Source organism: Equus asinus, chromosome 20, assembly GCF_041296235.1.
Source record: "Equus asinus isolate D_3611 breed Donkey chromosome 20, EquAss-T2T_v2, whole genome shotgun sequence".
Taxonomy (NCBI): Eukaryota; Metazoa; Chordata; class Mammalia; order Perissodactyla; family Equidae; genus Equus; species Equus asinus.
This window is the reverse complement of record NC_091809.1, coordinates 73,120,883-73,148,853: the sequence shown is the minus strand read 5'-3', so window position 1 is coordinate 73,148,853 and position 27,971 is coordinate 73,120,883. Positions and strand designations below refer to the sequence as shown.

Here is a 27,971-nt window from a genome sequence, read left to right as displayed (position 1 = left end):
GGAGATTAGAAAGGACAGAAAAAGTTCAAGATGCTACTATTAGTCTGTTCACATGAAGTGGAGCTAGTGAGCCAGAAGGGGAACCTTTTATTTCCCCACATTTCTTTTTTTTCCTAAAGATTGGCACTTGGGCTAACAACTGTTGCCAATCTTTTTTTTTTTCCTGCTTTATCTCCCCAAACCCCCCCTGTACACGGTTGTATATCTTAGTTGCATGTCCTTCTAGTTGTGGGATGTGGGATGCCGGCTCAACGTGGCCGGCCGAGCAGTGCCATGTCTGTGCCCAGGATCTGAACCCTGGGCCGCCGCAGCGGAGCACGCGAACTTAACCACTCGGCCAGGGATCCGGCCCCTACTTCCTCACATTTCTTGACTTGCTTTCTTTAATAACTTATTGTGAAGGAAGTAATGAATAAAATCAGTTAAGAGTTTATACCACAGAATTTGGTATAAACAGGTAGGGTAATGAACTGGAATGAGCATCAGCTTTAGAGCTTGATAGACCTGTTTCAAATTCCAGTGATACTTATTACTAGCTGTGTAGTCTTGACCAAGTTATTTAACCTTAGAAGAGAATTCAGGTAAATTGGGGATAGTATCTACAGTGCAGGTGTTTTTGTGAGCATTAGAGATACTGAATGCAAGATGCATAGTGATGCGTGGCACACAGTTGGTGCTCAAGAAATGGTTATTATATTCTTATAAAATCATAGAAGGACAGCTCTAGGGGGGATATTAAAAATCACCCAGATAATGAAACGTGTTTAGAAAGTTTAAATAACGGTTACTGCTCCATTACGGTGTAGACTCTTTGAGAGTAGGGACTGTTTTTATTTTACTTCATATCCTTTAGAATGTATAGAGCACAATGATGGACTTTAGATACTTGGTAAATATTACTTGTTTAAATACATTTCAGACATTCAAATTCTAGGCATATTACAATGTCAGGTGAGTTATCATTTTTATCTGGTTTAAAATAGTTATTTTTGATAAACCTTGGAGAGTCACATAGCTCTTACAATATGCATTAGCGAAAAATGTAATTTTCAGGCTTGTCAGGCTATCAATAGAGATGAAACCGAGAGGCTTTAGAAATATATATATGACTTCTAAATATTTACATTCAATGCTAAGAAGGCTTTTAAGCAGGGATAATTAAGCTTTTTTAATGTAGTTTTTTTTAGCGTATGTCATATTCAGTTGCCACTTCATAGTGAATTATTTATCTTTGGCATAACTCTTTTCTTTAGTCCTCATCTCTTTGCTGCCATGCACACCTACAATATCTTAACCAGTGGACTCAGTTTTAGTTTTTGAGTTTATTTTTTGGGCACTTAAAACTCTTAGAAAGATTGATATTTCGTCAGTTTTATTCTTTTTTAGTGGTCTCCCAAAGAACAGAGAAAACATTTACTTATATATTTTTTAAACTCATTCTTACAGTTACCATATGGGTCCACTGGACCATTTTATAAATCTAAGATGCATTTGGGGATATTAGTGATCTTACTTTTCCTATATCTTGAAACATTTTGCTATTTATCCCAGGAATTATGTCATCATTATTCTCAACTATGCAAAAAAAAGGCTGAAATAATAAGAAAAAGGAAGAATGACGGAATTACTTACAGGAGAGTTTGGCAAACATTTTTATAAAGGGTAAGATCGTAAATATTTTAGGCTTTGTGGGCCACATATGGTCTCTGTGGCATATTCTTCTTTAAACAACCCTTTAAAAATGTAAAAACCATTCTTAGCTCCCAAGTCATACAAAAATAGGTTGTGGGCCAGGTTTAGCTTGTGTACCTTAGTTTGCCACTGCATTATCCTATAGTTTTCATATTGCATCGTCCAAAGGATTATGTCATCTTTCAAGAAGTATAAAAGACTAGAGACACCATCTTTATTTTCTGCTTTTTGCTTTTATTGAACAGAATTTTGAGTTCATATTTTTCGTATTTTGTTCATAATGGCAAAGAGAAGAAAATTGACAGAGGAATAAACTTCACAATTATTGCATGAATCAAAAAATGAATACAAAGAAGCAAATAGCAGCATTCTAGACTCTAATGATGATGGGAAGTTGATCATAGAATCAAAATCTCAGACTGTGAATCTTCAGATGATGATCTCTTAGGTGAATTTTCTCAAACTAAAAAATTGATGATTGAATAGTATATTTCTAAGGACCAAAAGAAAATATGGTATTCTTACCTATTTAGTCATTCAACAGGAGGAATTAATCATACAATATTTTGTGACAAAATCTTGGACATGTAGTAAAATGATGTGTGCTGGTATTCTTTCATCTCGTATGTTTGTGCCCCAAAATGATACAGTTTGTAAGTGGACATTGCTGAAAGTGGATGTGAATACAAAGGTGATTAGAAGGCAATAGGTGTAGAAATGAAAAAATTAATTGTATTGATTATTCTAAATAATGTTTATAAATCTAAAAATGACAATGTTTTGCAAATGATGGATCAAAGAAGATGACCATCCTCTTTTCAACAAATTATGACCCATTATAGTTTTAAGGTTTCAGGTATTTCATTTTGACAATGCAATTGCCAGAAAAAGAACCACAAGTAATGATAAGCTAGAACCTGTTAGAGGTGTGTTTAAAATCAGAAATCAGATGTATAAGATGGATACGTTACACATTTATCCATGACAGTTGGTTAACAGTTGTATTCAGAGAATGTGGCCCATTTTGGCTATTTATAACTTAAAAACCAGGAAAATGTGGGAAGTGTAGAATGAATATTTGGGTTTGCTGTACTTCAATATTTACTAAAATTCTAATAAAGTTGTTTTTCACTATCTCTTTATTCTTCTGAACATTTTTTGTAAAATGAGTTAAAATGTGTATTTTTTAAAAAGAGTCTTTTAGACTCCAATCGTAAATGATGATTGCTTTTCCTTGTATAACAACAGTAAAGGACTAGTTTCCTGGAGGATTTCTTCTTCTGAGTTGTGCCTTGTATTAGGCTCTTGACTTACATTGAAGAGGGACACTTTGAGAAACAGCCTTAAAAATTTGCTGCTGCTTTTATTATTGGAATGTTATCGAGGACTTTATCTAATATATGTCAGGTCAGATGTTTTACTTTCTCTGCTGTTTTTCTATTTTTTATTTATTTTTAAAAATTTTTTACTGAGGAAGGTTTGTCCTATGCTAACATCAGGTGCCAGTCTTCCTTTTTTTTGTATATGAACTGCCACCACTGCATGGCCACTGACAGAGGAGAGGTGTAGGTCTGGATCCAGGAACCAAACTTGGGCTGCCAAAGTAGAGCGCACCAAACTTAACCACTAGGGCACTGGGGCTAGCCCTAGTTTTAAATTTTTTCATGATAAGACTCAGTGTAACTGATCTTGTCTTTCTTTTTGCTTTGGCTGTCATGAATTCAGATCCAAAATTAAACACTAACTGTAAGTTTGTGTATTATGTTCCAGTGTTTTTTCCTAGTGTTTTATTTTATGGTTTGCAGACAAGACCCTTTGTACTTGGAGGGTATCAACTACGTGTCAAGCCCATTTTGAAAATAAGTGACTAAGGAATGATTTAATTGCACAGTGGATTTCTTTGAAAATATAAAGATCGCTGAAGACTTTTGAGTCTTTTTTTTCTCATAAATTGTCTTAGTCCCAGAAAATTTTAAAATGAAGAAGCCAGAATGTTTCCTTAGTCTCATCTCTTACAATGGCAGTTTTGCTTAGGGGCCTCATTCATTTGCCAAGAGGTTGTGTGTGATAAGAGATGGAAGTTAGAGATGACAAGCCTTTCTGCTTGGGCAGATCATTTCCTGAGTAGTTATAACTAAGACAATGGAAGATTGTATTGAATCTCTTTCCTCAATTGAGATCACTGGAGCCTGTTATGCAGACAAATAGCAATGCATTTTCTGGACTTAGCATAATTCTAGGTTTAAAACAATTAAAATGATTGGGTAAGGAATTCCAAAAGTCCATCCCTCCATAAAAGCAACAACAACAGAAAAACTGGCAAAAACTGTCAAAATCAACTTTTTCAGGACTCTGGAAACTAACCAAAATCCTGTGGCAACCAAGGGAACATTTAATCAAGAAAAACCACTGAATTTTGTTAAGAACAGTGAGCTTTGTGGCATTTTAACTTTCCCTGGTCCCATCAGCTCAGTGATAGCCTTGAAAATAACAGCCTGTGTTCTTGGTACTGGTACTGGTACTAGAGGGAGCAGAGTGAACCTCATTCACAATGAATTTTAATTAACTTGTTTTGCTCTGTCTGGTGGCTCCTTGGAAGACTGATTCAAAAGACTTGCCTTTATTTCACCTAACTTGGAACTCTTCCAGTGCTAAAGTGACTATCCTGGGAGTATTTTTCAAAAATATTTCCAGGCAAATGTATTAGTCACTGCTGCCTCAGTTATAATGGAATGAACAGAAATTGTCCCTAGGAAGCGTAGACATAGGACTTAATAGTCAAAGACTTTTAAGTACACTGTCTCAAATATGCTCAAAGAGCTAAAGGAAACCAGCAGAATAATGTATCATCAAATAGAGAATATCATAGAGAAATTATAAAAAGGAACTAAAATTATGGAGCTGAAAAGTACAGTAACAAATGAAAAATTCACTAGAGGATTTCAATAGCAGATTTGGGCAGAAGAAAGAATCAGCGAACTTGAAGATAGGTCAACTGAAATATCTAGTTTGAAGAGCAGAAAGGAAAAAGAATGAGGTAAAATGAACAGAGTCTTAGAGACCTATGAGACACCATCAAGTATGCCAACATAGACATAATGAGAGTCCCAGAAGGAGACGAAAGGGGTGGAAAGAATATTTGAAGAAATAATGTCCTAAAACTTTGTAAATTTGATGAAAAACGTTAATCTACACACTTAAGAAGCTCAACGAACTTTGAGTAGGATAAACACATTGAGACATGTAAGAAACTGCAAAAGACAAAGCACCTTGAAAGCAGCAGGAGAAACAACTTATCACATACAGGGATCCTTGATAAGATTACATCTAATTTCTCATCAGAAACAATGGAATCCAGAAGGCAGTGGGATGACATATTTAAAGTACGGAAAGAAAAAAGTTGTCCATCAAGAATGCTCTGTCTATCAAAACTATCCGTCAGAAATAAAGGAGAAATGAAGACATTTCCAGATAAACAAAAACTGAGACAGTCATTGCTAGAAGACCTACCCTATAGGAAATGCCAAAGGGAGTCCTTCAAGCTGAAATGAGAGGACATGAGACAGTAATTCAAATTCATTTGAAGAAAAAAGAAGACAGGTAAAGGTAACTACATAGGTAATTATAAGAATCAGTGTTAATGTACATTTTGTTTGTAACTCCTTTGTTTCCTATCTGAAATAAAAAACAACTGCATAAACCAAAAACTCTGGGTCTGTTTATGGGTGTACTATGTATAAAGATGTAATTTGTGACAATAACAACATAAGGGAGAGAAGGAATTATGTGGGAGCAAAGTTTTTGTATGCTATTGAAATTAAATTGCTATTAATCCAAACTAGGTTGTTATAAATTAAGATGTTAATTATAATCCCTAGTGCAGCCACTAAGAAAATAAAAAATATCTAGTAAAAGAAATGATAAGAGAATTAAAATGGTACACTAGCAAGTATCTATTTAACACAAAATTAAACTCTCCAGTAAAAGGCAGAGATTTGCAGAATGGCTAAAAAAACATGATCTAACCATTGATTCAGAGATCAGATTGGTTGAAAGTAAAGGATGAAAAAAGATAAATGCAAACAGACAACCAAAAGAGAGCTGAAGTGGCTATAGACAAATCATCAAGGAAATAGAAGGCTTGAATAATACTATAAACCAACCAGACCTAATAGATATATATAGAACATTCTACCTAACTACAGCAGAATACATGTTCATCTCAAGTGAACATGAATATTTCTTTAGATAGACCATATGTTAGGCCACAAAAAAAGTCTCAATATATTTTAAAAGAGTGTTCTCTAACCACATTTATAGAAATTAGAAGTAACGGAAGTAAATCTGGAAAATTCACAAATATGTGGAAATTAAATAAAACAATTTAAAAATACTGAAAATAAACTAGTCGTGTTTAGTGAGGTGTGTATGTGTGTATATTTTTAAAGCACAGAAAAATACATCTATAAGTTTTTATTCGTATGCTTGAAAATTTCAGAAAAGTTTTGGTACTTGCAAGGAGTGTTCTAGTTATTAAGAATGTGTATTGTCCCACGTATTTGTTCTTCAGTATTTGTTTAAACATTTTATGGTCATATAAAAACAGCAGATAACCCAAAAATCTATTCATTGTATGAATTTTTTTCCTTTCTCAGACTAACTTTTCTGATTATGTCTTATGTGGATTAGTAAAATTGACTTATGTTTCCCATGTATAAGTTAGCTGGCAGTTACAGGCTCAGATGTATAATTGATATATTTTTTATACATATGATATATTATAAAGGGGAAAGTTATTAAATATTTTTCATGAATAAGCTGCAAATTTCTTTATTGCCTGTTTGATAACATCATCAATTACTGAGTGGAGTGATCCATGACATTTAGTAAAATATACCGTGTCTTTTATCAGTAATAATGGCAATTTAAAGATCTTTCTTTAGTGGAATATTCAGAAAATGTTAAAACTAATTCTAAAAATCTTTAAAAATATCCTTCCCTCAGAGTTAGCATTGAGAATCTTTTATCTAATTAATGCTTATTCATTTATTTTTCTCTTTTTAATTTCCATTTCTAGCTCAAGTAATTTTAATATGTTTTAGAAAAGTAACAGCTATTTTTCTGGTGGGAATTTTAGTTTTCTTATTCTTTGTTAAGATAGTAAAAACTAGGTAGCCTTTTGCATTTATTTGAAAAGAAACAAGTTTTGATCTAACAGAACTTTTTAGTGCATATGGATTGGAGGTTCTTCACATATTTACAAAGTAATTTTTATGGATACAAGTTAAACTTGAAATATGTGGCACATGTTAATTTCTTTCAGGAGAAGGAAGCCAACACCCTTTTGGAGCCATGAATATTGTCCGAACTCCATCTGTGGCTCAGATTGGAATTTCAGTGGAATTATTGGACAGTCTGGCTCAGCAGACTCCTGTAGGTAATGCTGCTGTATCCTCAGTTGACTCATTCACTCAGGTAATGCAGTGCACATTTCATTATTTTCTAGAATAATTTAAAAATCATATTCTATACTTTAAAAATTAGCCTCTTGGTAGAAAACATGTAAAAATGAAGGTAAACATATATGTCATAAGTTATTGGCTTCCATGGATGTTTTCAGTTTGTCTGTTTCTCTATAGATATTTAAAATTTTATAAATACTTTGATGAGATTTATGTTTTTATGGTGATAAAATAGCTTAAAGTGATTTTTAAAAATAGATTTAAATAGGAACTTTTCTTCTTTCTCTCCCACAATTATTATGCTGAGCTGTGGGTGTATAGTTGTGAACCTGATAAACAAGATCCTTGTCCTCGTGGAGCTTAAAGTGACATAATCCAAAAGGGTTGACTTTCAACCTCTGTATGGCCAAGTCCTGAAGGGGAGAATGATCTAGGGAGAGGTATAGCTAGTGCAAAGTCCCTAAGGAAAAAATCTGTTATGTTTGAAGAATAACACGAAGGTCTTTGTGGCTGGAGTAGAGTGAGCAAGAGTGAGAGATGGGAGATGAGGTCAGAGATTATGGGGAAATGGCTGCAGGATAAATCATAAGGGAACTCATTGGGTTTTATAAGGCTTATATATTCTTATAATTCTTGATAGTGACTTGAACTAGGGGGTATAGGGAGCTGGAAGTGGAGGTGATGAAAAGTACTTAATTTCTGGAGATAATTTGAAGATGGAGCCAGTAGTGTTTCATGGTGTGGATCACATTTGAGGTTTGAGATAGAGAGAGACATCTATGGCTCCAAGGATGTTGCCTCAAGGAACTGGAACACAGGAATATTGTGAAAAGAACAGGTGTGGTCTGGGAGTAGAATCAGAAGTTGGATTTTGGTTGTACTGTGTTTGGGATGCCTGTTAAGTATTCAACTGGAGATGACAAGTCTAGAGTTCAAGAGAGGTCTCAGATACAGATAAAAATCTGGGAGTCATCAGTGTAGAGATGGTATGTAAAGTTGTGTGTGTGGCGGGGGGCGGGTTGTGGCCACTAGAGAAGTAACCGTAAATAAAAAAGTTGGCCGGTGACTGAGCTTGGGGCTGTTTCAAAGTTGAGCTTAAGAGATGGGGAGAAATAAAAGAAAAGGAGCAGCCTAATGGAGGAGGAGACCCCAAAAGTGTTGTTTTGAAAGCCAAGCAAAGACTGGCTTTTGAGAAGGAAGAAGTGATTAATACTATCACGCTGCTGATGCATGAAGTAAGATGAGGGCTAAGAATTAACTATTGGATTCAGCCAAGGTAGAAGTCATTAAAGACTTTGATGAGAGTTCAGAGAGGTGGAAGGGGAGTTTGGAGGGAGTTTGAGCATTGGAGAGGAGGAAATATAAATGATACCAAACCTCTTAATCTCAGGTTTGTGTGCTAGATGTGCAATAAGCCAGTCACTGAGACACCAGTGCTTGGAGGTAGAGAAAGGTTTATTTGAATTGGCCAAACGATAAGGTGGGTGGATAGGTTCTCTCAAATCTGCCTTAATGAAAAAAGAAAGCAGGGGGTCTTTACAGAGCTAAAGGGCTTGGGCTGAGGAGTTTTGGAAAAACAAATGGGGTCTGTTTCTTTCACTCCAGGTAAGGCCTTGGGCAACCAGACTTCTGGGCACCAGTGCAGTTGGGAGCTGGTTATCTGGTGGTTGTAACTTCCTTAAAGGCATTCTTTTTCCTGTGCAAAACAAGCTTATAAATCCTTGTGACCCTTGGGTCACCTCTCAGGTTAAACAAGAAAACAGCAAATTAACAAGTTTATAAAGATGTGTGGATTAACTTCTTTTCATCTGTGTCTGTGTTGGGAACAAGGTCAAAGGATAACCATGTTCTTATTGAATATTTATGGTAACCCTCAGGTACCCAGCTTCAGAAACAGTGGATATAGATGACACTTGATGAGTGTTGTAAAGAACAGCAGATAAATGGTTTGGTTGCTTGAGGGGGCTGTGAGGACAAGGAATTATTATTAGTATTATTTTTACCTTTTTTCTTGTTTTTAATGGGAGATATTACTTCATGTTTGACTGACAGGAATGAAGCGTTGGAAAGAGAAAAATTGATGATGAGAGAGAGTGGGGAGAATTGCGTAAATGCTGTCCTTGAGTAGGAAATGGGAGCCCATTTGTAGGTGTTCATTTTAAATAGGATAATGGACAGTATTTATAGTAATGGATGTGTTAGTATAGATGCAGGACATTGGTAAATGTGGTGATGAGAACCTGTGCAAATTCTCTCTTGATTCCTTCACTTGGCTCGATGAAATAGGAAGCAAGATCATCAGCTAAGATTGAGGGAAAAGGGAGTATTGGAAATTTAAATAAAAGGGGGTATTAAGTAAGTTCTCCAGGAGGAGCATGAATGGACTAGGGAAACCTGATGGGTGTGCTGGGCAGCATGCTCTTGAGCGTTGTGGCCATGAATTTAAAGGTAGACTTGTCACATGATCTTTTGAGAATGAACTGAATTAGGAATGACAGTCTGGGTCTTAAAATTTTTTTTCAGTAATTTTTAAAATAAACTTCTGTACTGAAAAAAACAAGTTGTAAAAATACTTACAATGTCCCATATGGACTGTATTAGAAAAATGTCTGGAAAATATATACCAAAGTGATGTTATCCCTGGAGAGGGAGTGGAAGACTTTTTGTTCTATATATTTATAAATTATGAGCTTTTTTATAAAGCATGTATTTTTTATTAAACTTTCTTTTATGAAATATTTTAAATATATAGAAAAGTACATTCCACAAGTATTTATTGTGTACGTACTGTGTGCCAGGCATTTTCTAAGCACAAATAGATAAAAATAGGTAGACGAAATAAAACCTGTCCTCTTTATAGTGGGGTATATACGAAGACTTCCAGGTATCTTCCAGCTAGATTTAACTGTTACATTTTGCCATATTTACTACTAATTTAAAACAGTAATAAAGTATTACAAATAGAGCCCACTGCTCTCCACTTCTCTTTGCTTTCCTCTCCAGGTAGCTAATCTAAGTTTATATATCTTTCCTATCTATATTTTATACTTAAACAAAATCATATGTGTCCACAAAATTTGTATAGTACTATTTGTGTATGTGTTTAAACATGTTTCTAATTTATACTCTTAGTTACTCTTATTTCATTTAATTTTTTATCAGTACTACATGTACATGGTTTAAAAAGTCAAATAGTTTTACGTGCAAAACAGCTGTCCTCTGTTATACCTGTTATATTCAGCTCTTATTCTCCTTCTCAGAAGCAATCACTTTCAACCTCCCCCTCATTTTTTTTTTTACCTATTTCTTCTCGTATTTACTTCCATGTGTCAGCAAAATACTTGCTTAATCTGTTCTTTGTTAATTTATCTACTGTGTTTTCTGTCGACGTAACCGATGTATAACATGATTAGCTCTCTTACTCCCCTGCTGCCTGATATAAACAGACATCTTTTCTCCCCACCTTTCCAGTATAGATTTTTGTTAAATTAATATTCAAAGTTTTCAATATTATGACCAGGTAAATATTTTTCAGAACTGAGCCGTGTGTAGTGCTATGAGTATATTTCCTTTCTTATATAACTTTACATTTTTCCTGGTTAATAAATGCCTCATTTTTTCTTTTGCATGGACTTTTGTTTCCATTTCTAATTTATGCCCAAACTCTGCCAAGTGTAAATTCCCATTCAGTATATTTAAATATAGCAATTTTAAATTTGTTTTGGAAACATACCTCTTGGAACTCTCCTTTCACTTTTTTCTGTTTTTTCACTTTTTTCTATTGTGGACTGATTATTCTCTGGGTCTGTTGCATAACTGTAGTCAAGGTATTACTTTCTTGCACCATTACTGTAGAAATTTCTTCTATTTCTCTATGTTGAATCCCTTGTTTTCTGGTTCCTCAATTTTTCATTCCTGTTGATTTACTCTTTTATATGTTTTAAAAATGGATATAAATGGTGTCATACTGTACAAACTTCTGCAACTAGCTGTTCACTCAACATTACTTTTAAGATTTATCTGTGTTGATACATGGAGTAGATCCAGTTTGTTTTAATTGTTGTATAGTATGCCATTGTATGAATGAGCCACAGTTTGTTTTTTCATTTCCATATTGATAGATGTTTATATATTCTCACTAATATTTATCAGAGCTTAGATTTTTGCCAAGCTGATGGGTGAAATTAGAATATCACTATTGTTTTGGTTTGTATTTCTTGACTGCTAGAGAAGTTTTGAGCATCTTTTCATATTTTGGCCTGCATTTGTATTTTCTTTCATTGAAATTGACTATGTATTTTGCCGAAATATATAGCCCCATTAATTGAATAGTTAGTCCTTTTTTTTTTTTAACCCTGAGTAATAATAGCATCTTTGTTATGTATCATGTTGTCACATATGCTTAGTTTTGTTTCTAGGCTCTCTCTTTTATTCCAGTTCATTTATTTGCCTGTCCCTTAGCCAGTAAAAGTCTTAATATTTAGTAGGCCAAGTCCCTCCTCCTAGTCATCAAAATAGGTTTAGGTATTCTTCATAATAATTTTAGTATCAGCTTGTCAAATTCTATGAAAAACTTTGCTGAAATTTAGTTGGAAATAACGTTGGTTTTATAGGTTTAATTTGGGAAGAATTGCTGACATTACTACATTAACCCTTCCCATCTGTGAATGTGTTATATCTTTCCAGTGAATATGGTATATATAGGTCCTTTCATTTGTTTTCTTTCCTGTCGAGACAGTCTTAAAATATTTCCCACAAAAGTCTTATTATCATCTTCTCTTAGCATTTTTCCTGGTTATCTTACAGACTTTGTTTCTATTCTGAATTGGATCTTTTTAAGTTACATTTTTAAATTTTTTGTTGTTAGTATGGAGAGTTTCTGTTGATTTTTTTTTTTTTGCCTGATATTGTTCTTTTAGTTAGTGCTCTTCCTGAAATCTGATATTAGTTCAAGCACCTTAATGGTATAGTCTCTTGGATTAAATTACCGTGATATTGTTAAACAAATAAAAACCCTAATAAGACATTTCCTCTTTCTAGTTTGGTGTTTCTGAGCAAGTGATGTTGGGAAGATTATTTCTGGGGGAATATAAGGTAGTAGTATCTTTAGTAGATCATTTACTTTTGGGTTTAGTGCTTAATTCCATTTGAATCAGTTTGCTTCCAGCTTCTACCAGGGAGACTTGGAAGATGTTAGTGAATTTGTCCATTTGAGGGTAAATGAGAAGAAACAGGCCTGGAGAATAGAGGAAGTGGAATAGTACCACCTTTCTCTTCTTTACAATTGATGGCAAGGAACCAGTTGCTCTTTTATTATAGTTAAGCTTTTCTCTTCCTGGCAAGAAAAAGACTTCTTAGAGATGGTTACTATTTTATATGAGAAAATTGATTTGAGGAGGGTGGTATTTGAGGAGAGAGGTATAGTTGATAGTGAGGTGGAGATAAAAGAAGATATTTTCAAGGAAAAACATTTTTTTTTTTTTTTACCAAAATGAATGTTAGGAATTTAAAATATTTGGTAATCACAGAAATTCTTTGAGCTATAAAGAAAATACTAAAGGCAGATTATTATGATTTTGTGCCATAATGTCATTTTATGACTTCCTTTAACCTTCAGCATTAAGACTGTATTAGAACTCATGATCCTTAAAACCAAGATAGTGTGAGAACATTTTAAGTTAAAAATATTAAGGTCTAAGTGGAGTATTTAGTATAAGCCGTTAATCTATTCAATATTAACTTTTCAGTTCACACAAAAGATGTTGGACAATTTCTACAATTTTGCTTCATCATTTGCTGTGTCTCAGGCCCAGATGACACCAAGTCCATCTGAAATGTTCATTCCGGCAAATGTGGTTCTGAAATGGTATGGGGCATTTTGTATCTCTAATATTAAGGTTTTTAGTAACCATATATATTTTTTGCCTATGAATGTATTTCTTCTTTGACATTTAAACATATTCTTTTACTGTGGACATCAGCATACATTAATGTTTGCATGCCATTAAAAAGTATGTACTAGAGAGTTCAGATTAGGAATGGTTCTTACCCTAAATATTCTGTTATATAGTAGCCATCTTGAATTTATAAAGACAGGAAAATATAATTGCTTATGTTTTAGGGACCACAATTAAGGATTGTACATTTTTTAATATTTTGAATTATAAGTACCATATGAGACTTGAAATATCAATCAAAACTTGTTATTATAAGTTTAGAAAGTCTTGATCTGAAATACACATGTGTATGGTATCAGGGTGGTTTATACTGCGCTCTGTAAATGAATGATTAATAAATCTATTTCCCCAGCTTTCCCATGTTTCTGTTTTATACGTTTTTCTTTTCACTTTGAATATCCCAGAGGTGGGGGAATGCATAGGGAGAGTTTGTTAGAAGTGGTAGCATGGTGTAAGCATGGATGGCACTGGAATGTATTAGGATTGAGCTTTGTTACAATGTAGCGATGTGACCTTGAGCAAATTACTCATATCTACTTATCTATAAAATAAGGGAGGAGGAGTTAGATTTGATTTTTTTCTTAGGTCTCCTCTAGCTCTCAGATTTGCAGAAGATAAACAATTAATAAAACTTATTATGATTTGTACTCTCTGATATAAGCCAGTCCTTAAATCTTATAAAAATTCTTTTTATAAGAATAATTAAACTTTCAGATTAACTTTTCAGCTTTTTAGATTTTTTTATTTTAGCTTTTTAGGAATGACACATAAAGTTGTTTGCTTTTTGTAAGTCATTTGACAGATTATGAAAGATTATATTTTGATTTTCGTATAAATGTTTTTTCTTTTGTAGGTATGAAAACTTTCAAAGACGACTAGCACAGAACCCTCTCTTTTGGAAAACATAATTTGAATAAAATAATTTTTAATGATTCTGAACTTTGTCATGTTTTGAAGATAAGTGACTCCATTTAAAAGGATGAAGTCAAAAGGATCATGAAGCCTAAGTTTAAAAACTGCTTAGTGACTGTGAAGTTTAATTAAAATCTTTATAAAAAATTAAAAACATTGAAAAATGAAAATATTTCTCATTAATGACTTTTTCTCCCTTAAGCTTAAAATATTATTCAGAGGCGAAACATTTTGTTTTGGCTATGATTCATTTTTTACGTAAAAATAAAGCATATTCACAACAGTAGTGTGCCGAATGCTATTACATTTATAATCTTTCATTTATTTTTATGGTGGTTTGCTAGAGTAGTTAACTTAAAACAAACTGTATCAAAATTTGGAAAAACAAATCAAGTATACATTTTTACATATGGAGAAATTATTTTCAGTTAATATTTCCTAAGAGTACAAATTTTTCAATTAACACTGGTTGGCTGTCAGCTTTTATATCTGCAAATTCATATATTTTTATTTGTTTAATAAAATTGCCATGATTAATACTGATGAGGTTTTATTTAATACTGGTAATGTTGTTAGGCATTTGTGTATAGAATATAGGGTTCCTTACTTTTGCAGATGAAGATAAAGCCATTGTGTTTCGTTCAGAACGGAACTCTGACTCATTTATACTGGTGATGGTCATTGACCAAAAATCACCAGGATCTCACCTATAATCAAGGCTAGGTTTATTGTCTTGCTGCACCAAGGGTATATATACACCAGAGGAACTGTGGGGTGTCTCCAAAGGAAGGATACATATAGGAGTTTGGGGTCTAGAGTTAATCTTGGATTGTCTTGGCAGGGATTGATGAAAATTTGGAAACTACAGATTTGCTGTTATGGTCAATATCTTTAGATCACATGAACCTATGCAGAATTGTTAGATCAGTTTGTGGTCTTGTCTTGAAACAAATGCATCTGAGCTGGTGTTAAGAGTTTGAGCTTAGGTAATTTCTTGCATTGTCAAAGTTTGGTATACTTAACGCATTTTGCAAGTTGTACATTTTTGCAGATTGTAGTTTCTCTTTCAATTCTCAGTTCTTCTCTTCTGGTTTTTCTTCAGCCTAAGTTGAAGGATAGACGTTTATCTTCTGGAGTTGTGATCAATTGAGATTTGTATTGCTATTTACTGGGTTATGATTGTGTATCAAGTATTAGTAGTAGTCATTAGCCTCAGGTCTTCGTGTTAATAATGGTTGATCATTGTTGAATCATGTGACTTGAGGCTAGCTATACAACAGCATTTAAGACTCTGGACAGAAAGCATCAACCAACTGTAATAAAATTGGCAGAAGCAAAATTATTATTCTTGTACTAGAATACAAAGCCAGGAACCTAGATTATCAAACCCAAGCTACAAAAACATGTCCCAAAGTCTAGCTGGGACTATTCTGCAGAGTCAGGTAGCCTTTTCCATTATGAAAGACTGACTATTCCACCTGTCCAGTGATCTTTATAGAGATACAACAGGAAGTATTAACTAGATAGAAGCTGCCCCTTAGCTTGCCAAGGGGAAATAAAAGACTATGTGATTGTCCATGACAATCTTGAATAGTGAGTTTAAACTGGTTTATTGGGTTTCTATAGCAGAGGGTGAGTCAAAATTTGGACCACTTTTGTAGTTGTTTTATTCTTACTGTTGGAGTAGTAGTCTAGCACAGTATGCATAAAGAGTCAGTCATCGCTTCTGAGAGCTCACCTCAGTAGCCAGTACCTGCTTCATTTTGGTAGTCTCTGGTTATCCTTCTCAAGGAAACACACCACACTGGAGAGAAGGGGGCTTTAAATATCTGAAAGCCTCTTAGCAATTATTCCATACACAAAAGATGGGTTTGGGTTTAGGAGGTGGGTGAAAGCCTGATGTTGATATAAGTAATCCCTGGTGAGTTACAGATAATATTAGGAACATCAATAGATTTTATCAACAGGAATGAGCCAATAATTGTTTTTTTGAGGTGGGTACATTCTCATTGGGGTTTAGTTCCTGCTTAAAAGTCTGGAAAATCTTTGGAGAAAATGACTAGTGTAGTGAGAATACTTCCAGCGTTTGTTCTCTCTCTTGGTCAGCTTAGTTCTGCTGACAGTGCTGTAATCACTATAGCAGGAGCATTTTGTTGACTTGGAGTGAAGTTCCATTTTTACAAGAATGAAGATTGGGGCTAATGATAGGAGGAGAATTCAAATATCAGAAGGGAACTTTGGGAGGGAATTGGTCTGTTTAGGAATTTAAGGAATTGTTTCAAAGGAGTAGCTTTTAAACCTTTTACAGTGGGATTTGACATATTCAGATAGCTATCGTCTGAGAAAACTGCTGAAAAGTTTTGCATCTTGTAAGGTGGCAAAAAAAGACCATAGATGATTAAGAATAAAATGCTAAAGATATGTGAGCATATTGAGAAACCTTTAGACCATCTCTAGGAGGTGCCAAATCATAGTAAACAAGAGGGAAAAGGAGCAAAGATATCAGAAAATTAATCTTGTTTTTTGCCTTGAGCATAAGTTGTCCACTTTCTGTTGTCTTCTGATTAGCTTGACAGTCTTGATTAGCAGTCTTCCTCTAAAGATCTTGGCTTCTGGAGGATTCCTAAGAATCACTGGTTTAAAGTCTCCTGATGAGAGTGGTTTTCCAGCTGTCTGGAGAAGATACTGTCATTTAGTTAGGAAACTTGAATCCAGGAATCATCTTGGAGCTTTACTGCCATGCTAGTTGTTACAGTATCTGATAAGCTAATTTTTCATTGAGGGCAGTTTTTCTCTGATGTCTCTTTCAGAAGATTAAATTTGCTGAAGATGGAAGATGTTGCAGACAATGATGTTTTTGTAGAATGGAGGTGAGTGGAATCCACTATTGAGGTATAGCACAATTAATTTATCAGATTATTATAAATTATTATTATAAGACTACAGACATATTAGGGACAGTGACAATTCTCTAGGCCCATAATTTATCCCATAAAGTATATCTTTTTGTAGATAGTTACTGTATTAGTCTTTATATGAACATGAGTATGTTTCTTTTTTCCTGAAATGTATAGTCATTTGCTATGGTCTGAATGTGTATCCCTCCACAAAATTCATATGTTGGAATCCTAATGCCCAATGTGATGGTATTAGGAGACAGGGCCTTTGGGAGGTGATTATGAGGTCATGAGGGCAGAGGCCTCATGAATGAGATTAATGCCCTCATAAAAGAGGCCTGAGAGAGCTCCCTTGCCTCTTCTGCCCTGTGAGGATACATGGAGAAGTCTGCAGCCTGGAAGAGGGCCCTCACCTGACCATACTGGCACCTTGATCTTGGACTTCCAGCCTCCAAAACTGTGAGAAACAAATTTCTGTTGCTTATAAACTACCCAGTCTGTGGTATTTTGAGCAGACTATAACACATTGAAACATTTTTATTAACAAATTTTACTTATGTATAGTTTAACCTGGGAAGGCTGAACTCTTGATTGGTCAAGTTTTTTTAAGTTCGATTTTTGAAAAAGAGCTCTTAGAATGGTTTTGAATTAATTAAAATTTGAAGAATGCCAAACAAACTTAATTTTTCCTATTATCATTTCTTTTATAAGATGAGTGAAATCCAAAAAGTTCGGGCAAAAAATAAAATAAAAAGAGTTTTATTATGCTTGGATTTAGGAAAGGCAAAATCATGGTTATCAGAGGAGACAAGATATGAACATAAGTCAAAAATATCCACAGACAAGAAATAGTCTCAGCCAATATCTATATTCAGTATACAAGGAAAATAGTGACATCATTTACCATCTGTGCCCAATGGATGCCTTTTAAAAAATGTTTCTAAGTCCCTTTTAAAATGATGTACTGAACAAAAAATAAAAGGATAGTAAGCAACTTTATTAGAATTTTAAATAATGAGAAAATAGGAAACCCAAATGTGTGTTTTATATTTTCGTAGTTTTAATGATACATGTACCCAATAAGGGCATTGTCTTCTGAATGTAACTATGCATCAGTTGTCATGTGTGAACCTGGAATATATCCATCTTGTAAATGCTAGTGCTAGATTTCAGATACATCTCTAATAGGTTCTACCTTATCATTACTTTCTGGTTCTTGTACTTGCATCATCAAAATGCAGTACATAAAGAATTGATTGAAAACTGACAGCAAATAATTTTGTTAAGGAGAGGATGGCTGTTTTAGCTCCATAGTAGTAAGGCATTTTCATTTTTAGATTTATAAATTAGAATGACCAAATTTTTCATTTCTGCATCTTCTATTTCCTTCCAGAACTTTTGTGTGCTTTCAGCATTTGCCTACTTAAAAAAAAAGCTTTATTGAAATATAATTCATATATCATCAAATTCAAAGTGTACAATTCAATGCAATTCAATGGTTTGTGCAACCATCATCATGATCTAATTTTAGAACACTTTCATCACTCCTAAAAGAAGCCCTGTACCCATTAGTAGTTAATCTCCAGCTCCCAGCCCCTGCCTCAGCCGTAAGCAACAACTAATCTACTTTCTCTCTCTATGGATTTTTCTTTTCTGGGTCTTTTATATAGATGGAATCATGCATTATGTGGTCTTTCATAGCTGGCTTCCTTCACTTAGCATAATGTTTTCAGGATTCATCCATGTTATAGCATGTATCAGTACTTCATTCCTTCTTATTGCTGATGATAATCCATTGTATGAATGTGCCACATTTTATCTATACATCAGTTGCTGGGCATTTGGGTCATTTCTGCTTTTTGGCTGTTATGAATACTACTATAAGCATTCATGTACAAATTTTTATGTGGGTATATGCTTTCATTTCTCTTGGGGTATATACCTAAGAGCAGAATTACTGGGTTATATGATAACTCTGTTAAACTTTTTGAAGAACTGCTAAACTGTTTTCTAAAGCAGTTGCACCATTTTACATTCTCATTAGCAATGTATGAGGGTTTCAATATCTCTACATCCTTGCCAACACTAGTTATTATCTCTTTTGATTGTAGTCATTCTAGTGGTGTGAAGTGGTATCTCATTCTGGTTTTGATTTGTAGTTTTCTGACAACTAATGATGTTGAGTATCTTTTCATGTGCTTATTGACCATTTGTTTGTGTTCTTTGGAAAAATGTTTATTCAAATTCTTTGCCCATTTTTAGTTGAGTTTTTTGTCTTTTTATTGTTGAGTTGTAAGAGTTCATTATATATTCTGGATACAGATCCCTTATCAGATATATGATTTGCAAATATTTTCTCCCATTCTGTGTGTTGTCTTGATTTTCTTGATGAGAGTATTAGTTGCAGCACAAAAGTTTTTAATTTTGGTGTAGTCTGATTTATCCTCTTTCTTTTGTCATTTATGCTTTTGGTGTCATATCTAAGAAACCATTGCCTTACCCAAGGTTGTAAAGATTTATTTTTATGTTTTCTTTTAAGAGTTGTATAGTTTTAGCTCTTACATTTAGGTCTTTGTTCCACTTTGAGTTACTTTTTGTGAAGGGTGTGGAGTAGGGTTCCAACTTCATTCTTTTGAATGTGAATATTCAGTTGTACCAAAACCATTTGTTGAAATGTTGTCTGCTTTTGTTAATTTTGGTGCACAAGCATAAAAGATGAAAGAATATATGACTTCGGTTATTAGGAACTTTAACCTTTCAAAAGTGGGGAGCTTTTTTCAAAAGTGATTTAAGAATGTATCAATATGCTCAGAGTGACAGAATATTTTGATAATGAAGGAAACTTCTCTTAGCTCAGAGATAGCTTTGCTGTTTCACCAGAAAGAAAATCCAAATTATAGTTGTACTGTTTTTATCTTCTATGTAACAACATCTAGTAATTGTTTCATGAGCCTCTCCTTGTGAGTACGTCCATTACATTTAAGCAACTTTGTCAGAAGTTTTAACACATTTATTGATCCTTTCCAACCTATTACTTATAGCTTGTTGTAAACCCAGACAAAGTTCACCCCTTAAAAATTCTGTACTTTCTGTATACTCTTAAATTTCTCTTTTAAAAAAGTACTCTGTTATATCCTAGCACAACCAGACACTTTTTGTTTTAAGACAAAATAATTTTTTTGTAAGTAGAAAAAGTATTCATTACCCTGCATGTACATCTCCTTACCTACACAAATTCTTTTATATTGCTTCAAAATGGACATGCATACCAACGTAATTTAAAAGCATCTGTACATTCTTTTTAACCCAGTGGCTAATGGCTACTAGAGTTATTAGATAAAAACAAATGTGTGGTAAAATTATATTGTCCAGTTATCCAAGATTATTTATCAATTAAATTAATATTCCTTCACATTCTCAAAGGTAACTAAGGTCCTGGAAATCACAAATTAAGCTGACATAGGAAGTGCTTATGGTAGTCTTAAGGTAGCATAAGAATTTTACAAATTTAATATCTCATAAAAGGTATTTATTGTAACAATTCCATTTTGTTAAACACACTTTTAGTTTTTTGTAGTAATAAATGATTTGTGGAAACAGTGTTAACCCATAAAACCTATATAAGAAATTTAGAGACTTTAAATCATGGAGAAAAAAACCCCAACGCTATCTTGTACAAACTAGAATATTTTTGTGATAAAATAAGGGAGAAAGTGATATTAACTCTAATTTATGTAGAATCATCTATATTTCAGGAATATTTAATGAACTTTTTTTCTAATGCAACTTATAAACCTGTGTTCATAAATCAGATTTAAAAGACTTTAAATTATGTTTAAAAGCTTGGAATGCCTTGCTTTTCTTCTTGTTTCATAACTATTGGAACAACAGTTAACTTTTTTCAGAACTGCAGTTGCAACAGAAAATGTTTTCCTTAGAAGAGCCAAAAATGTAAAGCAGTAGGAGTTTTCCTCCTCCTTTTAGAGTTTCTTCAAGTATTTCTTTTAAGTTTCTGTGAATATTTAATATAAACCAATTAGCACAGGTGCTCATGTAGATTTTAAGAGCCGTTATCATCTGATTCATTCCTCTTTTGATTTAGCGTACCTCTCAAGTGAACAATTTTGTTCATGCCTAGTTTCCTTAAGAGGCCATTTGTAATCCAGATTGCCTTTAGTGAAGTTGTCATTGAGAAAGGCATGTGCAAAAGTGAGAAAACAGAAGTGAGAGTTCTGCTAGGAGATAGCCCAAGTTTTTTGCAGATGAGCCATAAGACAAACAGGCTGACTTAGGTTAAAAGGGAAAGTATTTCTTGTGTGAGTCTCTGGTCATTAATCAGCAGCCTCCTGGCAGGTGGAATATGAAGAGAATATCTCTCCCAAAGCCAATCTTTTCACACACAGACAAGACTAAAGAATATTCTTGTATGGTCTTCAAAAGATTAAACTTTAAAAAGTTTGCCCGAATGATGCCACATTATCAAGATCTTGTGAACTCGTCAGTCCTTTGAAGGAAAACTTGGAGGTTGATTTAATGGGTCTATAATTGTCTTCTGTGCTCTTCGTTTTTAAACATGCATCAGTACTGTAGTTAGTAGACAGGCAGGATGGCTAATAGTAAATCAAAGATTTGGCAGAACTTCACCAAGGAAAATGAGTAGATATGTGATCAGATAGACAAAGAGTCCCAGGGGAATATATTCCAATGACAACAACCAAAAACTCAACACTGAAGAACTCATTGAAATAACTGGAATTCAGTTTCAGTACAAAGATGATTCTGAGCAGGTGGAAACTAAAGCGATTTCAGATGTGCACACTACCATCCAGTTGAGGGTCCAGGCCAGGGTAGCAAGGATCTCAGTGAGATCTAAACCTGTTAAGGTCTGCAATACAAAGAACACTAGCAACAAACTCTTATTCAAGCAAAGTTAGGTTTATTAGGGTGCTGCAGCAAGAGAGAATGTGCGCTAAGGAAACAGTGGGACTTCTTAAATGGGAAGAATTAGGGAAGAAGTTTGGGAATTGGAGTTAGTCTTGAATCATCTTGGCAGGGACACGTTGGAACAGTCAGTGATCTTTAGAACACATGGATCGGGGTATGGTTAATGTTAGACCAGTTTATTTGGGGTCTTATCTTAGAAGATATGGGTCTGCATGAGCTTAGATAGTTTGTCTTACATGTTAAAGTTTGATGCAGTTTCTCTCTTTTCATGTATGTACATGTGTGTACGTTTTGCAAGCTGGAATTTCTGTTTCAATTCTCAGTACTTTAAGAAAGTATCCATATTAAAAAAATCTTTATAAACTAATACGTTTGTTGCATAAGTTATAGTGGTGGTCTTTAGTTTGTATATTTTGTTTCGTTTTGTTGGGCATTATTTTAGTCTTATTTTTTTAGTTTCTTAATGTATCAGGTCATGGAATTATTCACAGTTGTTTGTGATATTTGAGGGTATCTCCCTTGGTTTAATTTTTTTATATAATTTTTAAATTTTTTTCATGAGTAGTGTATAACTTCCTGGAGATTGCATAGAGCTGACAGAGGGTTTTTTAAAATTTATTTTTGTCTTTTTTTATTGAGGTTCCTTTGGTTTTATTAAGTGCACTTTTTCCTTTCTAGGTTCTATTTTTCTTAATTGATCTCTTTTTTTTATTGAAGCTAGCTCATACCGATTTCACTATGAGATTTTCCTGTGATCATTATAGTAGTGGTCACGTGTTAAATCTAGACTAAAAGTAAATGAAATTGGGCTTATGCACTTTACTTATCTTCTTTGCTTGGTTTCTGGTCCACATTAATGGAAATTGAGAGGAGGGCTATTATTCAATAGTGACTGTTTAAAATAGGCTTATAAAAGTATGCTGACAGAATTGTAGTGTATGATACTTACCAATTTTTGCTGGATTTAAAAGATTCTTTCAGGGCCGGCCTGGTGGCGCAGTGGTTAAGTTCGCACATTCCTCTTCTGCAGCCTGGGGTTTGCTGGTTCGGATCCCGGGTGCAGACATGGCACTGCTTAGCAAGCCATGCTATGGTAGGCGTCCCACATATAAAGTAGAGGAAGTTAGCTCAGGGCCAGTCTTCCTCAGCAAAAAGAGGAGGATTGGCAGCAGATGTTAGCTCAGGGCTAATCTTCCTCCAAAAAAAAAAAAGATTCTTTCATTACTTAAATATTGAAATCAGTCTAATCTCTTTTGTCTTTGGGAAAACCTCAGAAAGTTATCCTCCTTCACAATTTACAGTGTATTGCATCCTTTATTGCTCAGCATTAGAAGGAATACATCAAAAAAATTAATTACACTCAAAACATTGTTTCTTGAAAGTATAGTGTGATATCATTTTGCATCACATTGTAGCCTGTAGAGTTAGGTGTTCTCAGGCATTTTTTACTTCAACTGATTATTTAGCATATCCAATATCCTAGTCCCTTTGTCCCAGTCCTTTTCTATCACTTTGAGCAGAAAAACCTGAATTCTGAATAAGTTCAACCATATGTGCCTTTTTTTTTTTTTTTTTTTTTTTTTGGTAAAAGACCACTGAGTGTTGCATAAGAAAATCCTGTAACTACAATGTCTGACTTCACTTTGGTTGTCAGTGCTGCTCAGCAATCTTATGTTTTCTGATAAACTCTTCTTCATCTCCTTCACCAAGCTGTTTTCTTCCTCTGGCTGCCTTTAAGATTTTCCCTTTGTCTTTTGTTTTTAGCAGTTTGAAAATGATTCACCTAAGTAGTTTTTGTTTTCATTTTTTAATCCTGCTTGGTGTTTTCTGAGCTGCTTAGGTCTGTGATTTGATGTCTGGCATTTATTTTGGAAAATTCTTGGTCATTATTTTCTTCCCACTTTTTTCTGTCTTGTTCTTTCTCTCTTATCTTTCTATAATTCTAATTACATATGCGTTAGACTACTGATATTGTCCCACAGCTCTTTTATTTATTTTTTTCACACTTTTTTTCTTTTTGTGTTTTAGTTTGGTTATTTTCAACAAACACATATTCACGTTCACTAAAGTTTTCCTTGGCTCCATCAAGTCTACTGATAAGCTGGTGAAGGCATTCTACATCTCTGTTACTGGGTTTTTAATTTCTAGTATTTTTGTTTGATTTTTTTCTTATAGTTTCCATCTCTGCTGAAATTCCTATCTGATCTTACCTGTTGTCCATCTTTTCCATTAGAGCCTTTAACATATTAATTGTAGTTATTTTAAATCCCCTATCAGTTCCAATATACATATCATATCTGAGTCTAGTTGATGATTGCTTTGTCTCTTAGGAATGTGTTGTATATTGTTTTTTTCTTGCCCTTTCTTATTCTTTGTCATTTCGTTATAGAAATCAGACACCTTCTGTAGGACTAGAGCCTGAGGTAAATAATTTTTGTGCCTAGAAATAGGCACATCTTTCTTTCTACTAGGCCTTTAGTGTAAGGTTAATAGTTGGGCTGGGTTTGAGGTTACTGTCAGTGCACCACAGGCTTAAAATTTTCCTAACCATAACTTGTGTTTTGGGTTGGGGCTGGTTTGCCAGAGTTTTCGTTTTAATGTTTTCCCATTCTCACTTTTAGATTTTCCCTTTATGTTACACCTCAGAGAGGGTCTCTTTAGCAAGTTACTAATTGCTTGATGCTAATTAACTGGCAGTAGAGATTGGGGGTTGGGTGGGGGAGATGTTCTCTGTTCTTATTAAGCCTCAGTCTTAGCCAGTCACCATGTCCCTGGGTCTTGGGGATGTGATCTCAGTGCTCCTGCCTCTCCACCAGCATAGTTCTGAGCCCAACACATATTTCTGCCTCTGCCTCTGAGATAGACTTTTTTTCTCCTGTTCTTTTCTCCCAGCTGCAGTGGGTTTTCGCCAGTGCCCCAAGAGTGGCAGTTTTTGTCTACCTCAGATTAAGGCTTTTGTTCCTTAGGCAGATAGGAGTGAAGAGTCCCAGCACAGTATTGTCTTCCTCCTTCAAGGGCTGCTTTTCCCTTCCCCCAGTTTCGCACAATAAATGAATACTTTCCCAGTATTCTCCAAACCTTGTATGTGAGCACTCCGTAGGGCTCATGGAGAAAAAGCCTGCAACAGGGTGGAGACTACCCTGTATTTGCAGCTCTAGAGGGTTGACCCTTTCTAGCCAGTCACCCTAGCTGAACTCTTCTCAACCTTCTCCAGCTGTGCCTTGTCCAAGTAAGCCAGTGTCACATCTTGTCTCCCTGTTGGTCGCCCTACAACTTCGGCACTTGGATGGGTTCAAGAAAGTTGTGAACTTGCTGTTTGTTTGTCTGTTTTTTCATTGTAGGTTTGGCAGCATTTCTCTGTCTAGCTTTCTCCATCCCTGAAAGGAAAACATATACCCCACCACAGTTTTTTAAAATCCTCCTGCTCTCTTTATATATATTTCCTGCTGACCGCATCCTTCTCATCGGCTGATAACTGGTCACTTTCTGAGCAAGTAGACACTATCAGATGGGAATGCTTTCCACTCTGTAGCCCAGCAGCTGTACCTATCCTTTTCTCCATTCTTCCTATCACAGTGGATGAGGTATTCTTTCCACCTATCCAAAGCTCATCTCTGTTCTAAAGCCCATCCTGATTTGACTTCTCAGTGACCTCCCTCTCTCAGTATTCCCTTTCTCTTGAATACTTTATCCCTCTTTTGGCTCCTTCCCAGCAACTTTTAAACAGATTCAGGTCTCTCCTTCTTAAAAAAAAGACCCTCCTATGACATGTCCCTGCTCTAGGGACACTCCTTCATAGACAGATTTCTCAATAATATTGGTGTCTCCACTTCTTTACAGCTCATTGAGTTTTGCAGTCTGACTTTAGTCTGCACACCTAATTAAAATTACTTCACGAAGTCATCACTGGCCTCTTTGGACACTTCAATCTTTATTAGCATTGCGTGTTTAATCATCTTCTTCTTGAAATGATTAAGCTTTGTCTTAATTGGCATAATACTTGTCATACTACCTTCTCTGTCTTTCTTTTCAAAGGTTTGTCTACCTATGGCATCCCACAGAAACCCATGGGATGCTTTCCTAGTCCCTCTGTTTCTCACTGTATACTTCTAAAGCAGTGCTTTCCAATTTAAATATAAAGTGAGCCATGCATGTAATTAAAAAATTTCTAGTAGCTGCATTAAAAAAGTAAAAACAGTGAAGTTAATTTTAATAAACTATTTAACCCTATATATGCAAAGTATTATTTCAACATGTAATAAATAAAAAATTAATGAAATATTCCACTTTTTTGTACTAAGTCTTCAAATCTGGTGTGTATTTTATACTTACATTGTATCTCACTTTGGATGCCAAATTTTCAAAGGTTAAAGTGAAATGTAGTACTACCAAAACAATGAAGTTATATTTATTGGAAAAATATTTTATACTGCTTTAACTTTTAAATTTAAATTAATTTAAATTAAAATTTAAAAATTCATTTCCTCGGTCACACTGATCCCATTGCATCTGCTTAATAACCACATGAGGCTGGAGGCTACCATATTGGAAACGGCAGTTCTAGAGTGATCTAATCTGTTTCAACACATTTGGTGACTCCAGATCTCTTTCCTGACCTTCAGTCTTATTTCCAGCTGTTTTCTGAAAACCTTCATGTCATATAAGAACTTCAAAATCAATATATGTATATAAACCAAAACTCATCTTTTTCCTCTGCCTCTCTGCCCCTCATTGTCCCATATCTTAGGAAATGCTTTAATTTCTACTGCCTCATTCCCCAAAGCTTGAATACAATTATTGATTTCTCCTTCCTGCCTTATCCAATCAATGGTTATGCTAGGTACTGTTCTGTCTCCCTCCAAATAGTTCTTAAATCTATTTACTTCTCTATTTCTGCATCTACCATACAGTTTAGGCCAGTATTTGTCAAACTCTAATATACCAATGAACCATCTGGGGACCTTGTAAGTGTAGATTCTGATTCAGTAGGTCTGGGGTAGGGGGGATCTGCACTTCCAACAAGCTTCCAGATGCTGCTGCCACCACTGCTGCTGCTGTTGCTGCTGCTCTGTTAACCATACTTTGAGCCATACAAGTAACCATATTTCCCTTGAAAGAGTCTCTTAAAAGTTTCTCTCTGCTACTTTTAATCCCTCCTTCCTCTAATCCATTTGCTACACTGCAGGCAGAGTGATCCTTATAATGTGTAAATCTGATCATCTCAATCCCTTGCTTAATATCCTTCAATAATTTCTGACTGATTTCAGAATGAAGTCAGGGGTCGTTACAGATCCTCCTTACCTCTTCACCTTTATCTCCTAACACTCATTGCTCCCACCCCCGCAACTTGCTCATGTTTCACCATGTGTGTATGGCTGGAAGGGCCTTTGTAACAAGTTTTTCTGCTCTGCTTGGTATCCTCTTCTTCCATTCCCTTTGCTCTGGTAATTCTTCTTTAGGTCTCAGCTTAAATTTCATTTTCCCTGAGAAGCTTTCTCTGACTCCCCAAGACTAAATAGTCTTTTTTTTTTTCCTCCTATAGCATTCTCTGGTACCTAACTACATTACATTGTTATTGCCTGCTTACTTGGTTTTTTTACCAGACTGATGGTAGACTTCTTAAAGTCAGGAACTATCTTTTTAATTGTTGGCAAATAGTAGATGCTCAATAGATTTTTCTGAAAGGCTGAACAAGAGATGAGGGCAGTATGCTTTGTGGAGAAGTAAGTTCTTCCCTGATTAAAATGGCCTCATACGCCTAGTGGCTTCCAATTTGAGGGTTTCAGAAAGATCTACAAATGAAGAAATTGAGGTGTGAGAGGTGTTTTGGATTTTGTTTTTCACTAGGGAAAGATATTTCCTAAGATCTTACTTTATCCCCAATTTCTTGAATATTACATATGAATATCATGAAATATGAATATAAATTTATTGAAATGGCATATGATATTTTCAAAATGTATGTCATAAAACACTAGTTACTACTGCTAGATACTTGGGGAAAAAAAGGCTTACATGATCAGATAATTTAAGAAACACAGCACAATCTTTGCATAATACAGGTTCTGCAAAATCCTCAGTAAAGAAACCTATTTAAACTTGTTTAA

The 27,971-nt window shown here is 34.6% G+C and overlaps 2 protein-coding genes across 3 annotated transcripts in view; both read left to right on the top strand.

The window, feature by feature from the left end:
• Positions 1 to 14,044, top strand: part of HIKESHI (heat shock protein nuclear import factor hikeshi) — a 37,745-nt gene extending 23,701 nt beyond the window's left edge. The window contains exons 3-5 of the mRNA XM_014868030.3: positions 7,016 to 7,167; positions 12,902 to 13,020; positions 13,965 to 14,044. Of these exons, the coding sequence (XP_014723516.1) occupies positions 7,016 to 7,167; positions 12,902 to 13,020; positions 13,965 to 14,019 (326 nt within the window). The 3' untranslated portion in view covers positions 14,020 to 14,044. The remainder of the gene's footprint in view (positions 1 to 7,015; positions 7,168 to 12,901; positions 13,021 to 13,964) is intronic.
• A 140-nt stretch (positions 14,045 to 14,184) lies between these two features.
• CCDC81 (coiled-coil domain containing 81) overlaps positions 14,185 to 27,971 on the top strand; it is a 78,156-nt gene continuing 64,369 nt past the window's right edge. For both annotated transcript variants that reach the window (XM_070490508.1, XM_070490507.1), the window contains exon 1: positions 14,185 to 16,893. The gene's annotated coding sequence lies outside the window, so the exon portion shown is untranslated. The remainder of the gene's footprint in view (positions 16,894 to 27,971) is intronic.